Genomic DNA, 16,068 nt, shown 5'->3' with positions numbered 1-16,068 from the left:
CTCATTAACAATTTAGTACACTGACTCTCAGCTTTGTATGTATCTTTGGTGTAATTTTGACACAAAAATTAGGGTGTTTGAATCCCACCTTAACCTTCTTACCATTGTGCCTCTGTTATCCTGGAACTCGTTGCATTGTGCTTAGTGAATGCCAGGAGGCTTGGCCCCAGTCATTTCTACTTGCAGAGATATTTAAAACAGAGTTTCTCTCAATGTCTAACACTAGTTTCTCTACAAGAGTACTCACAAAGGATCAAAAGTCCTTGCTCCATCACTGAGATTAGGAGGAAGGGGCATGGAGATGTCACTCTTCAATGACACACAGCTCAATACTGGAGATGCTGCAGTCTGGGTTTTCCTCTTTGTGACACTGAAAAAATAAATAATGATTGAGATTGGCAGTCTTTACTCCTGTCTGTTGTTATAAATAAATGTAATTTATCCAATAATGAAGTGTTTCTCACTTAGGGCCAGAAATCCCTGCTCCATCACTGAGATTTGGGGGAAGAGGCATGGATATATCACTCTTCATAGACACACAGCTGAATACTGGAGCTGCCACTCTTTGAGTTTTCCTCTTTGTGACACTGACGAAACACAGAATAAATTAAATTGTATGTCTGTTATTTAACTATTGTCTCCAATACTGAAGTGTGTCTCACCTGAGGCTAGAGGTCCCTGCTTCATCACTGATATTTGGGGGAAGAGGCATGGATATGTCACTCTTAATTGACACACTGCTCAATACTGGAGATACTGCTCTCTTCAGATTCATGTTGGCGGCAATGCCTTTCTCCTCTCTATCCTCATTGAGACTCATTTTAGAAATGGCATCTTCCTCCTCTCTAATATCACAGAAATTCATGGCTGCATTTGGAAACAAGGAGAACATAAATGATACATGAACTGACTGATGGTTAGAAAATAGCGAATAAATCAATGTCATTTTATACAGTATAAAGCTGTGTCTTATGAGTCTGTCTGTCAAACTCTTCCGGTTATTCTTGATCTCAATAAAAGAAAACTGAACTTTGAACTGTCATTGAAACCTGATTAACACCCAGGCCAACAAACATCTCAAAAATGTATATTATAAATATAGCAATATGCCTAAATGCATAAATCAATCATTTTTACTTTAAGTCATGATCAAATACTATTGAATATGACTGTTTTAAGGACTATTGGGACAAGATATAAAGAAAAATAAAGACCATTACTTACTGCGAAATATGACCTTATAATAACATGAGGTTTCTTGTCAGGTGAAAAAAACAACTGTACGTCTCATGTTTAATGCAATCATGTTGTTTTCTCCATGTGTATCTCCAGATTGTGAAGCGGTTGGAGTCGTTCTGCTGACATACACCTGTGCTTATGATGTGCGCTTGGTATTTAAGCAGCTCTCTCTCTTGAACTTTGCACTCTTTTCTCTCCCTTATACGTTGACATTTCTAGTATGTGGTTTCTATTACGATTAATGTTTATCTCTTCTCTTTAGCACATTACTATTCATTGAACATTTACTATGTGCCTTGAGGCAGCTAGTAGGCTACAAGTATGTGCCTCAAATGCAAATAACAATAATGGCGACATTCAATAAATATGGAATGTTTTCATTTAATCATTCAGTTAATCCATTTTTTGGAATTACATGTACGCAATATGCAATGATCTAAAAATTGCAATGTGTTATCAATGTATTATTATAAGCTGCATTATCAAGGTTATTCAGTATGTTACATAGTTAATCCTACTTTTATTGAATGAATACTTTGGTTATTTAGATACCATTTGAAAGTGCAGAAAAAAGATTAGCTTACATCTCTCTCCCTCTGTGTAAGGCCTTTGTGTCAAGGGAAAATGAATTGATGTAATGCAGAAAATGGGAGACCTTGGAGATGGGATGAACATGTCAAGAGAATGAGTAAGGAGGTTTAGATAAGCAACATCACCTGTAGTAGCTTGGCTTTAAGCAAGAATTACAGCCTCTTTTTATCAAACTTTGTAGGACCCAAAGTGAGGTGGGCATGTGGATATTGAAAGGATAATTTAAAGAGCAGGACTGGTGCAGATAATGGCAAGATTACCAAAACAGGCAAACAATATATGTGTGCTACTGAGTGCTAGCATTAAGATGAAACAGCAAGTTGGGGCCAAAGGTGAACAGAAACTGTATAAAAATTCATGATTCTGAAGTGTAATTTCAGATGTTCCATGGACCACCTCAGCTTTGTTATATATTTAATTAAGTCTAATTTTATGGCATCAAAACCCAAGACTTTGAGAGTGAGTCTTTACATTAGAGGCAAAGGTTCCACGACACAAACACATCATTAAGTTAAAAAAAATGAAATATAAATGTATATACATAACTTGTAACTTGTTGTATGACATCTGGACCTCCACAGACTTTAACCATTAACCTTTAATCAAATTATGAAGTCCACAATATGAAACAGATATATGTTTTTTATTACAGAGTAAAGTACAAGTACATCGTAAATGAATAAATCTTTAGCAAATGATAAATTAAATGATCCAATGACATAATTATGGCTTGTAATTATTTTCAATAAATGTGTGCATGTGTTTGTGTGTGTGTGTGTGAGAGAGAGAGAGAGAGAGAGAGAGAGAGAGAGAGAGAGAGAGTGTTTATATACAGCACTGTGCAAAAGTTTTAGGCACTTGTGAAAAATGTTGCATTGTGAGGATTAGTGTACCTACACATATAGTCTACTGTAGGTATTTTTAACTACATACTTTGTTTTCTGTTAGAGTTAGGTTTAGGGTATGGGTTATGGTTAGTTTACAATAATAAATGTTAGCTTTATATAAAAATGATAGAAGTCGCTGGTATTTCCCTGTTTATTTAGCTGAGCAAATGTGTGTGTGTGTGTGTGTGTGTGTGTGTGTGTGTGTGTGTGTGTGTGTGTGTGTGTGTGTGTGTGTGTGTGTGTGTGTGTGTGTGTGTGTGTGAGCGTGTATTTATCACTTTGTGGGGACCAAATGTCCCCATAAGGATAGTGAAACCCGAAATTTTTGACCTTGTGGGGACATTTTGTTGGTCCCCATGAGGAAAACAGCTTATAAATCATACTAAATTATGTTTTTGAAAATGTAAAAATGCAGAAAGTTTTCTGTGAGGGTTAGGTTTAGGGGTAGGGTTAGGTTTAGGGGATAGAATATAAAGTTTGTTCAGTATAAAAACCATTATGTCTATGGAAAGTCCCCATAAAACATGGAAACACAACTGTGTGTGTGTGTGTGTGTGTGTGTGTGTGTGTGTGTGTGTGTGTGTGTGTGTGTGTGTGTGTGTGTTAAAAGGAGAGATAAAGTGAGTACATTTCTTTCATTCAGCATGTGTCTCTGTATGTTGTTTAATTTGACACAAAGACAGTGAGGAGTCATAAACCATAAATCCAGCATAGAGGGGTTCAGTGAATGTGGTGTTGAATGTGTATATGTGCGTGAGTGTGTCTGTGTCAGAGACCCTGTAAAAGGACAGAGTGCCAGCCATCGTGTCAAGATACACTCCTATTATTTTAGAGGGTGATAAAGGAGAAGGTATGACAGTGCTTTCATTATTGTGCCAGATAGTGTATCCATCATTAGTGCAAAACAGACCCCAGGACACCTTATTCAGTCCAAACCTATGGTTATTCACTTTTCTGCCGATTCCTTTATATGTCACTGCTGTATGACCCCAACCGCTCCAATCAGCCTCCCAGTAACAGCGTCCAGTTAGACTCTCTCTACACAGAACCTGAGGACACGCTTCAAATCTCTCTGGATGATCAGGATAAGACTGCTTCTTTGTCACGTACGCCACCTTCCTGTTCTCCTCAGACAAAATGAGATTAGCATCTGCTGTTTTTGGATCCAGTGTGAGATCACAGAAATCTGGCCACAAGAAATAAAATAAAAGAGTGTGTTTGTATATTCATTTTATAGTTATGGCCATGTGAATGTATCAGAGAGAAACCCTACATTTTCTTAGTCCCGGTGTGATTCTGGAGGGCCCTCCATAGTCCAAACTAAAGTAAGACACAAACATAAAGAATAATGAGTATTAAAGAATAATCTCCACGGATGGAGACAGGCCCCAATCAATTGTGGCCAAATTTCTGAGATCATCCGACAAAGAACCTGTGTAATGCGTGGTAAAGTGGTAATTAAGGCTTTCTAGGAAGAACCACAAAACTTTCTTGTTCCCAGAATTGTGAATTTGACAAGAGAGAAGCGTGATCGATTCAAGGAATACAAGAAACTCAATGGAAGGTCACTTTTGCACTAATGTTTCGGCCAAATTGAGAATAGATACTAAGGATGGCCACAAAATATTTGCCCACAGCAAGCTATGTCCTTCATATAGTCAATGGAATGAGTAAGTCATTGTGCGATGTGCTTGATGTAGCTGAGTGGAACTGACTCACTGAACATTTACTTGTCTGTCCAAGGAAACTGAGCACCTTTTTTGTTTCTTTTTGTGCTGGTTCCGCCTAGTGGCTGGAGTTTGTTTTATTGATTATTTTCTGTTATGTAAAAGTTTGCATACCCATGGAGAATTGGTAATATATGTAAAAATGTTAAAGAAAACATGAGTGAGCAGGCAAACATTCCTTGTATTTCTTATGGGATTCATATTCAACTGTAGGTTATAACAGAATGTCACAATCATAAAACCAAACACGGCAACAAAGATGGCCATGAGGCAGTGGTGGCTCAGTGGTTGAGGCTCAGGGTTACTGATGAGTAGGTCAGGGGTTCAAGCCCCAGCACCACCAAGATGCCACTGTTGGGCCCTTGAGCAAGGCACTTAACTCCAGGTTGCTCCGGGGGGATTGTCCCTGTAATAAATGCACTGTAAGTCACTTTGGATAAAAGCGTCTGCCAAATGCATAAATGTAAAGAAAAAAATGAAATGACCCCTGTTGAAAAGTCTGCATCCATTAGTTCTTAATATTGTATGTATTGCCCTCTTAGCATCAATGACAGCGTGCAGTCTTTTGTAATAGTTGCCCATTTGTCTTGGCAAAATGCCTCCAGATCATGCAAAGTCTTTGGTTGTCTTGCATGAACCGCACGTTTGAGATCTCCCCAGAGTGGCTGGATGATATTAAGGTCAGGAGACTGTAATGGCCACTCCTGAACCTTCACCTTTTTCCTGCTGTAACCACTGGAGGGTCAACTTGGCCTTGTGCTTAGGGTCATTGTCATGCTGGAAAGTCCAAGAATGTCTCATGCGCAGCTTTCATGCAGAAGAAAGCAAATTGTCTGCCAGTATTTTCTGATAACATAATGCATTGATCTTGCCATCAATTTTCACAAGATTCCCCCATGCCTATAGAGCTTAATACTCATTGACTATTTATACACAGACACTAATTGCAATTTAAAAAGCTACAGGTGTGGGAAATTAAACTTTAATTGCCATTTAAACCTGTGTGTGTCACCTTGTGTGTCTGTAACAAGGCCAAATATTCAAGGATATGTAAACCTTTGATCAGGGCCATTTGGGTGATTTCTGTTATCATTATGAAAACGGAGCAAAACAACTAGGTGTGATAATACATGGCTTCATATGATCACTCTCCAGCCTATGACAGTTTTTTGCATGATCAGTTATTTCCAAAATCAATGCCAAAATGTCACAATTTCTGCCTGGGTATGCAAATTTTGAGCTCAACTGTAACTCCATGTCATTTTTTTTACAGAGCCTTTTTTCACACTTGCATTAGATGCAGGCTATGTGATATTATTTTGGGCTATGTCTTATCTCCTTTTTGTAAGAGTGATAAATTTAAGTGAATATTCATGCCAGGGCAACACATAACATGGCTTCATATATTCACAAACTTGTGAATTTTGTTCAAGGTGTATTCACTTGGTGAATTCTCAAAAAGATATGAGAGGTCCATGTTATTTAAGTGTCACAAAATATAATTGGCTATTTTTGTGAGAAATTCCATCTGTGCTTTTGCAGTTTGGGGATTCAATCAGCAGGTGCTATCAAAGTCAATGTCTAAACTCTGGAATTACAGTGGAACATAAGATTACAGGATATCCCTGAAAAATAGAAAACATTCAAGTGTCCATGAGCAGATTCTGAACAGATCAACATTTGGAAGAAGTTTTGAAGCCATTTTCTCAGTTTCCGTGTTGACATACGTAGTTACAGATTTTTTGCTTTGTAGGGCAGTACAGGTCTTACCATCATCTTATTTATTTTTTTAGTTATACTGTATGTATTTTTTGATTGCAAATGAATTAAATTTAAATTTAAGTTCAATATTGAGAACAGTCCATATTACAATTTCACTGTAAAATGCTAAATGAAGAACAGCAGTAAATATTATGGTCCACATATGTTTTCTGCACAAAAAAATGGAACAGTGAAAGTTCAAACTGTCAAATTTCCTTTAATCAATGTAAAGCAGTGGTCGATTTGTAAAAAAACATTTCAAGGGGGATAGTTTTTGTGTGAGTCGGGGTTCTTATGGGTCATGACAAACACGGTTGTCCAAGGTCTAGAATAAAACACAAATGTTAAGTTAGAAACCTTTGTGTCCAATTTATTGTCATACATTTTGTTTTTTAAAACACAGGATGTTCTTTAAAAAAAAGTTATACGACAAAAAATTTTTATAATGTCACGTGGTCTAACATCAAGTAAATAGTATTAAAGACTTTCCTTGCACCTTGAATAGAGTGCAAGGAGAGCATAATTGAATAGGGAGTATAAACAACTTAATCATATATTTCAAATATGTTTTCAAACACATTTTTCTAGGTAAATAATATATTTTATAAATATTATGAATTTTTTAGTGTTTAAAGTTTCCTCAGGGTTACACCACATGACCAGAACAAAATGTGCCTATTCATGTGAAAATATAATTCTGTACTCTTAAAGACAGTCAAAAGATTTCCTTGAACTGTTCTCTTGGCCATTTCTGAAAGTCTGCATAACTTATGAAAAGTTGCATTACCTTCAGTGGCCTAAGTTTCTTGTAAACAATAGGAGAGACAAGTCAACCCATCGTTAACTCTGACTTAACTCTGTTAGCCAGTGTTTTCATAAAAGTGGTTTCTTTTTGCAGTGGATAGAGTCAGAGCTTGCGCGCTAAAAGTTGCACCACTACAGTGTGACACGCAGAATATTTCCAAACTGTGCAAGTGTAAAGGTCTTATTGGGGGATTTCACCTCTTGAAATCTGGCAACCAAAACATGTTGAAATCTAATTCTGACTGGCTAATTGCCCTTATTTAAAGTCTGTTGTTTATCAAACATAGATAATGAATGATTAGTTCTAATACATGACACAATTTATCTAAAGGGGATGATAAGGGGCGATGGTGGATCTACAAGGGGGATGGTTTTTGGTATTTCTCACAACAAGAGTGATGGCATCCCCTCGCATCCCTGGTGTAAAGGGGAACCACAATAAACAATTATTTTAGACACTTGTATCTTGCTTACTTGAGTTTGTGTAGTGTGCAGTTTGTATCATTGCGTCTCTCAGAAAGCAGTCTGACTCCTGATTCTCCTGGGTGATTGTAGCTCAGATCAAGCTTTAACAGGTGAGAAGGGTTTGATCTCAGGGCTGAAGCCAGAAAACTACAGCCAACCTCTGTCACCATACAGCCTGACAATCTACAAACACGCACATCAACAGTCAAATCATTTACAAAAACACATCAACAGTCAAATAATTTACAAACACACACATCAACAGTCAGATTATCAACAAACACACACATCAGCTAGCTGTAAATCTAGAAACACACATATCAACAGTCAGATAATCTATAAACACACACATCAACAGTCAGATCATTTATAAACACACACATCAAGAGTTAGATAATTTATAAACACACACATCAAGAGTTAGATAATCTACAAACACACACATCAGTTAGCTGTAAATCTAGAAACACACATATCAACAGTTAGATAATCTACAAACACACACACACCATCAGTCAGATTGAAACAGCTCTTTTATGTGTTAGTAGAGTAAAGAGAAAGTTGTGAAAGATTAGTCAACCACACAAATAGTTTACCCTAACCATTACATTTACTTGAAATGAAATGCATTGTATTAAGTACAAAAAGAGAGACAATTCGATCACAATTAAATATTTTTATCAATTGACAACCCTTATGTTTATTTTTATCAAATACCTCAGTATCTCCAGTTTACAGTTTTGACTCTTCAGTGCATCAGAGAGTATCTTCACTCCTGAATTCTGCAGGTCATTGTTACTCAGATCCAGCTCTCTCAGGGAGTTTGATGATTGTAGAACTGAAGACAAACTTTTACAGATCCAATCAGTGAGATTACAGTCAGCGAGTCTGAAAACGTAACAATAACAAAACATCAAAAGGCAAACAGGAGAGACAAGGCAATGTTTATGTAATGCTTGCCCATCATATTTAACAGTTTTGTCTAAAAACATGACTTTGCTGTTTTTGGATACCTTTGGTTATATAGAATCCAATAATACTTTTTTTAAGACATTGGCTATATTGCCTTTCTGCCATTTTGAATGTTATTGTAAAGTGATCTCTTTTGACCACATTGTTGGATTTAAAATAGAAAATTTTAAAAAAGAATATTCATCATGCCCTGAGACTACCCTGATTGTGCCACTGTTATAGAAATATGCCTAACATTCAACAAAAACGTAGTTAATGCACAAAAGAATGTAAATCCATATTTCTATTCTTGTAATTCATTGCATACAGTCCATTTACACTAACAAGTTCTAATAAATGTACTGTCTTTGTTTATATCACTGATGCTTGACAGGGAATGGACTATATATTAGGACACTAATGGTTCAATAACCGGAGAAACACCTCAGAATTAAATTTCACTTTACCCAGACCATTAGCACTGTGCATGCCTAATTTTGCCAAACCCACTTTCGCCGAAACATTTGCTGCATTCCATTCAACTCAGAAAGTTGGATTATTCAACTTCCTACTAGGAAAAGTACAATGGAATGCAACATGAAGTCAGAATGGCAACTTGTAAACTTGTGCAGAAAATTTCAACTCTGATATCGCCAAGATGCAGGTGCGTAACATCACACAAACATGTCGGCACCCAGAGAGATACATAAAGTGATAAACATCCACTTTTATTAAAAATATTGTATAGTGCTTAATGCTAGCACTCTTAAAATAGGGCCCTTGGTGCAATACACAAGTTGCCCTTTCAGAGTCTGGCCCCATAATTGCGCCTTAAATCTACATTTAATATTTTTCAGCGTTTTCTGGCAGGGAGTCTATGACAGCCCATAGAACCATTTGGAAGAAAGTTGTGAAACTTTGCAAAGTCATTCGGGAGTGTCTGAAATGTTCCCAGACCAAGTTTGAAGGCTACCAGTCAAACTTTATATTGCCATCAACAAGGTTTTAATGTGAGTCTAATTTCATCATAATTTCACTTTCTTTAAAAATATTTCCAACTTTTGTAACACCAGTTAACACTCACAGAGCTTTTCTGCAGTTGCTCACAGCTGGTATCAGTCTTCTTCTACCCTCTTCTGATGTGTTGTATTTCTTCAGGTCCAGCTCATCCAGCACCTCCTCTGATATCTGAAGCATGTAGGCGATTGAAGAGCATTGAGCAGGAGAGAGTTTATTCTCTGAGTGTTTGTCCGATTCCAGAAACTCCTTAATCTCTCTGTTCAGAGTCTGATCTTTCATCTCCATGCAGACAGAGGAACAGATTGATGGATCTTTCAGTAGAGATATGTTTGTCATTCTTGATTGTGTTTTTAATGTACTGTGAAGTTTTCTTGATGCTCTCTGAGCTGTTCTCTGTGTGTGTCAGTAGATCCCATAAGAGTCTCTGATTGGACTCCAGTGAGATGCCCAGCAGGAATCGCAGGAAAAGGTCCAGGTGTCCATTTTCACTCTGAAGGGCTTGATCTACTACTCCTTTCAGCAAATTATACAATGAATCAAACACTTTTAGCACTTCTAAGGTAGTACTCGCATAGCTGTGAAACCAGTGAAAAGCTGCCAGAAACTCCTGAAAGCTGAGATGTATGAAGCTGTAGACTTTCCTCTGATGAATCACAGATTCCTCCTTAAAGATCTCAGTGCAGATCCCAGAATACACCAAGTCATCAGAGACATCTATGCCGCTCTCTCTCAGGTCCTCCTCATAGAACATGACATTGCCCTTCATCAGCTGTTTGAAAGCCAGTTCAGCAAGTTTCACAATCACTTCTCTGTTGGACTGCAGGAGTTTCTCTGGATCTCTCTCTTCATACTTCTGATTCCTCATATTGATCTGAATGAGCAGGAAGTGGATGTACATTTCAGTCAGAGTTTGAGGGATTTCTGCACTGTCATCTTGTTTCAGGATGTTTTGAAGCACAGTGGATGAGATCCAACAGAAGACTGGTATGTGGCACATGATGTGGAGGCTTCTTGCTCTTCTAATGTGTGAGATGATTCTGCTGGCTTGATGCTCATCACTGATTCTCTTCCTGAAATATTCCTCCTTCTGAGGGTCATTGAATCCCTGGATTTCTGTCACACGCTTGATGTATTTGGAGGGGATCTGATTGGCTCCTGTTGGTCTGGAGGTGATCCAGATGAGAGCAGAGGGAAGCAGATCTCCTTTGATGAGGTTTGACATCAACACACCCACTGATGAAGTCTCAGTCACATCAGAAACTTTCTCACTATCTGAAAACATCAGTGGAATTCTGCTTTCATCCAGACCATCAAAGATGAACACAACTTTACACTCATCATAAATCTTTGAGTCCAGATAATGCAGTTCAGGATGAAAGTCCAGCAGAAGTTTGTGAAGACTGTACTGCTCATCTTTAATCAAGTTAATCTCTCGAAATGGAAGCACAAACATGAAGTCTACATCCTGATTGGCTTTTCCCTCGGCCCAGTCCAGAATGAACTTCTGCACAGAGACTGTTTTTCCAATTCCAGCGATGCCTTTGGTAAGAACAGTCTTTATTTGGTCTGTTCTCTTCTCCTCACATCCTGGTTCAGGTAAGGGTTTAAATATGTCATTGCAGTAGATTGGAGTGTCTTGTAAGTCTTGAGTTCTTGCTGTTTTCTCCATGTGTAAAACCTCATGTTCTTCATTCACCCCTTCACTCTCTCCCTCTATGATGTAGAGCTGTGTGTAAATCCTGTTCAGGAGGGTTTGATTCTCTTGTAGTTTGATTCCCTCAAATAAGCTCTCATACTTGTTCTTCATGCTGGTTTTGTGTTGGTCTTTGACTCTCTGAAGAACATCATCTACTTGTTCATGAGGATACTGCTGCAGGATTCTGTGTGGTTCTGTGTGGAAGTGAGCAGAACCAGCAGAATTGGATATATTCTTGACTTTGTATGAGTGTAAAACATGAAGTGTTCTAGATCTCTGTCTGCACTGAGGACAAGCAAAGTCTTCTGATGGACTGTTCTGTTCCTGGTGGCAGCTGATACACTGTCTGCAGAAAAAATGTCCACATTTGATAGAGACTGGATCTCTCAAAATCTGATCACAAACTCCACATCTGGACTGAACTTGGATCAGATCATCCCTCGTGCCACTAAAGCAATACATCAGCATAATGACATTAAATTATCACAAAGGTAGCATAGGAAATATTTGCACAAGATAATTTTGTTTGCACCAGCCCATCTCTGTAATAGTATCTATCTAACTGTAATATGAAAATAAAAAATAGGACTGATTTACTAATCATGTTGCCATAGTACTGTTTAATACTGAATTGAAAGGGTATCGGATAATCTTTATTAACACAGATCTACTGTTTCATAATATCACATCAATGTAGAAAGGTATTCACAGCTGTACATTATATTTTGTCTTACCTGGAGTCAGAGGTCAACGTTCCATTACTGAGATTAAGGGGCCATTCTATGGATATGTCACTTTTCATTGAAGACCTTGCCATGTTCTCCTGCTCCATCTGCTCATTGAGACTCAAATTAGAGGCTTTAGAGACTAAAATTGAGATTCCTGTATGATTACTACATTCCTAGTTACTAGAATATTTCAATATTATTATAATATAAACTATGGTTACCCTATGAATACTACAGTATTACTGTATTAAAATCATGATTTTCATAAAACTATGGTTAAATTAAGGAAGTAAATTGCACACACACAACTAAAGCTGCACCTTTAAATTATTCTAATTATATCCTATTTTTACAATAATTATCTACAATATAACTATTATTATTTTATTTTATATTATTATAAAAATTCTAAGTGTATTCAATTATTATTAATTCTGCTTCAAAAGGGTGTTCCCGTCAGAATAATACAGCAGCTGGGACACATTTCCTGTTTCACATCTGCTCATAATGGTGCAATCTATTGTTGTTCTGTCTTGATTTGTTTTTTCTTCACTTGCTTTTTTTGTCTTTACCTTTTTGCTGCCCTTAATTTGTTTTCCTCTGTATTGTCTTAATTTGTTTTGTTGTTTTTGCTCCATCTTTATTTTTTTTCTTTGGTTTCTATTAACTGTTAATTGGGTTTTGTGTGAATTTAGTTTGTTAAATTCAGTTATTTTGGGCAATTCTGCTTTTGTTAATTATTTTATCATTCTTGTAATAAAGTTTGTTTGTTTTGTTATGAGAAGTATCCAAACAGTAATCAACTTTGGCTGGCCCAGCTGGACATTTCTGGAGTCATCAAATGTTGTGGTTCACTAAATTGTGCAGTATGGACACTTGTGAGTGTGGTAAGTGGTGTGTTGTGCCCATCCCGGTGCAGTCTGCCTCAGTGAAGGTCGGCCCCATCCATTCTTAATCTTTTTAAATGAATAAAGTTTAGATTTTTTTAGTCATGTGTATCAATATGTAAAAGGTATGTGATTTTAGCACATGTTTACTTATTATTTGTTTGTTTTTTTATAATAAATTCAATATTTTTACATTTGGCAGATGCTTTTATCCAAAACGACTTACTGTGCACTTATTACAGGGATAATCCCCGCGGAGCAACCTGGAGTTAAGTGTCTTACTCAAGGACACAATGGTGGTTATTGTGGGATTGAACCAGCAACCTTCTACTAACCAGTTATGTGCTTTTGCCCACTACGCCGCCATAATACATTGTCTCACTCTTCACTAAGTATAACAAACCTGTGTCTTTGAGTGTAAAAGGTTCAAGTCAAGTGGCAAGTTCAAGTTGGTAGCAATAGTATTTTGTAAAAAAAAATAGTCTCTTCATAAATAGGCAAGGTCCCAGAGACTGTCAAGTTATATTCAGATACCCATGTATGGAGGCATAGAAGGCTTGTGACTGACAAAACAATGTATATATTAGAGAAAATGTAGGAAGTGTAAAAGTCTGAATAGACCATTTTAAGTATAAATGGGGGTCACTATCAAATAATGGAAACATTCTCATCATAAGCAAAGAACTCGAGTTTCAACGTTTTTGTTGCCATTCCTTGCCATCCATGCCAGAGATGATAAAATATCTTGAAAACAAAAGTTTGTTTGTTTATTATGAAAGGCTCATAACATGTTGATTATTAAAGCAAATTTTTATTCGGGGAAAAAACTTTAAAGTACAAAAGGTGATCTGGAACCATGCAGAGTCGGCTCCAGGAAAATTTACCCGAGGGGGCATTTGGAATTTCAAAGGGGCCCAGATTTTGTTAGGTTAACTCTATATTCTGCATGAAAGCTTCACTTTATTTAGTTGACCAGCTGCTGGAAAGCTTCTAAAATAATCAGGCCAATTTAACTGTTACACTTGTGTAAAATCACCATGCAACATCTGCTTTATGCAGCACAATGAGTTAGTAGCTAACAGCTAGTGCTCGTGTTATTGTTTATGGTCAGTAATGTTTGTGTTGCATTTAAGATTATGGCACGGCAGTAGAGGTGGCGCAACTATGATGATCAGCCTATAATCCCAGCCACGTTGAGGCAGCACTAAACTACAGTCGTGTCGAGCTGTAAGGTGCAGTGGAAAAGTGCCATAAGGGCTTAGTAACTACTAGTTAGTAAGTAACTATCTCCTTCAACAACAAAAAAATAAATAAATGTGGGTGTGCATGTTCCCTATTCAAACACTGGGGGTAAAATAAAAGGTTGTTTAAGTTATGCACTGTTCTCGACTATTGAGTGACCTTGGTTTCATGTCCCTATCCCCTTCAACCAAAAAGCTATTACAAAAAGAAAGATGATTGACATGCAGTTCTGTATTCAACCACTAGGGGTAAAACGAAAGTTGTGCACTGTCCTCTATTGAATGACATTGGTTTGTCCTTTAACAAAAAAGCTATGGCAAAAAAAAGGTTTACATTAGACATGCAGTTCACACACCAAGCAATTACAATACATAATAAATAAATAAATATTACAATTAAAATGAAAAGTGAAAATTGCACTTTCTCCACGGTCCCTTAATTACCGCTTCGACTGAATGAACTCTTCCCGGGGTAACTCAAATTGCGACAGCTTTTTAAGAGTTATCGCCATTTATCACTGATTGTGTCTGGAATATCAAAACAAAACTAACTTAAACTCGCTCAACCGGCCCCTGGTGTACCGTATATCTCAGTTGATTTTGGCTTCTTGGTTAAATTGGTTTCATACCGGATATCAAAAGAATGTCAAACATCTTTCCATCAGTGTCAATCATCTTTCCATCAGTGTTTAAATGAGCATCAACCAATATCATGATATTATACATGATGTCTTTAAGTCTATAAAATGTAATTAACTACAAAGATCTAAATGTCACTAGTCTGAGTTTAATATCAGAGGCGAATTACTTAATTAAATCACTTTAATCGTCAAAGTTTCCACCATTTAGGTTACCTCAGATCATTTGTATTTTAAACTGTAATTATCCATCTTGAAATGTACTTTAAAATCACATAAACGCAAAAGCCCTCATTCGTATATGACTACATTATTATAAGATAAATATCTGAACCTACCACAAAATATGTGTTGATTCCCGTTATTCCGGTTTAAAGCTTCAAAATGGCGTATCTTTCCCCCGTTTTACTTTCGTTTCGGTTTCCTGGATTTCAAGTAAAGGGGCATCCACTCCCATTCTCTGCATTTTATTGAAGAAAATATCAAAACAAACGAAACAAATACAATACACCATTTCAAAGGCTAGGGGGAGGTATAAACAATATTGGGAGGGCAATATTGACTCAATATAATGCTTCACTTCATTTATAAGCGAGTAGACAATATTTTTAATAATTTGAATATAATAATATTTTGTATTTGTGGTTTATTATTTACTTACACCTTAAGCTCTCCCACGTGACATCATGTCCTGCTGGTCTGTTGCATTGAAAATTGTGACCGCTCTTAACTCATTTTTACAACTCCACCAGAATTACAAATAAATTAATAAAATGAATGCCACCATCATTCTTGGTTCTTACACTTATTAAAACAGAAGTGAATAATGATGTATTCTAAGAAGAGAAATAGGCCTATGTGTCAACACAACCCCATCTGTATTTTCCAATTATAGATATGAAACTCAAAGCCTCCAAACACTCCAGTGTGAACTGATCTTGTTTATGTTTTCACCGTAATAATTACAAGAAATGTTTCAAAACCTCTTCTTATTGCCAAATTCATCCAGATATGACAAGAGCCCTTAAAGGGACAGTTCACCCAAAAATAATAAACCTCATAATTTCCTCACCCTCATGCCTTCCCAGATGTGTATGACTTCATTTCTTCTGCTGAACACAAATTAAGTAGTCACTGTAGTCATATGGATTACTTTTATGATGCCTTTGTGCCTTAAAATAAAGTATTGATCCTAACTGACCAAAGACAGGGAATGCTTTCTACGATTAAATGTCAGGAATTGTAAAAAAAAAAAAACGAGAGTTTAAATGTAATTGGCTAATGTGTAGGTAAACTTCAGACTTCAGCTATATATATATGATATAGCTGGGGAACAAAAAAAGTGGTTCCACCAAGGCTTTTGTATAACTCTGTGCAAAAATAGATTTTACTGAACACTATGGTAATTGACTAGAATTGAACAACTGGAAAAA

The 16,068-nt window shown here is 36.8% G+C and overlaps 1 protein-coding gene and 1 pseudogene across 1 annotated transcript in view; both read right to left on the bottom strand.

Annotated features, from left to right (window-relative positions):
* Positions 1 to 849, bottom strand: part of LOC127651683 (NACHT, LRR and PYD domains-containing protein 3-like) — an 18,707-nt gene extending 17,858 nt beyond the window's left edge. Inside the window, 3 exon segments of the mRNA XM_052137642.1 lie at positions 248 to 370; positions 465 to 587; positions 633 to 849. Of these exon segments, the coding sequence (XP_051993602.1) occupies positions 248 to 370; positions 465 to 587; positions 633 to 820 (434 nt within the window). The 5' untranslated portion in view covers positions 821 to 849.
* A 3,894-nt stretch (positions 850 to 4,743) lies between these two features.
* Positions 4,744 to 14,997, bottom strand: LOC127651690 (NLR family CARD domain-containing protein 3-like; annotated as a pseudogene).
* Positions 14,998 to 16,068: the final 1,071 nt, after the last annotated feature.

The sequence above is a fragment of the Xyrauchen texanus genome, chromosome 11, assembly GCF_025860055.1.
Source record: "Xyrauchen texanus isolate HMW12.3.18 chromosome 11, RBS_HiC_50CHRs, whole genome shotgun sequence".
Taxonomy (NCBI): Eukaryota; Metazoa; Chordata; class Actinopteri; order Cypriniformes; family Catostomidae; genus Xyrauchen; species Xyrauchen texanus.
Note: the sequence above shows the minus strand (reverse complement) of the source record. Positions and strands in the feature narration are given on the sequence as shown.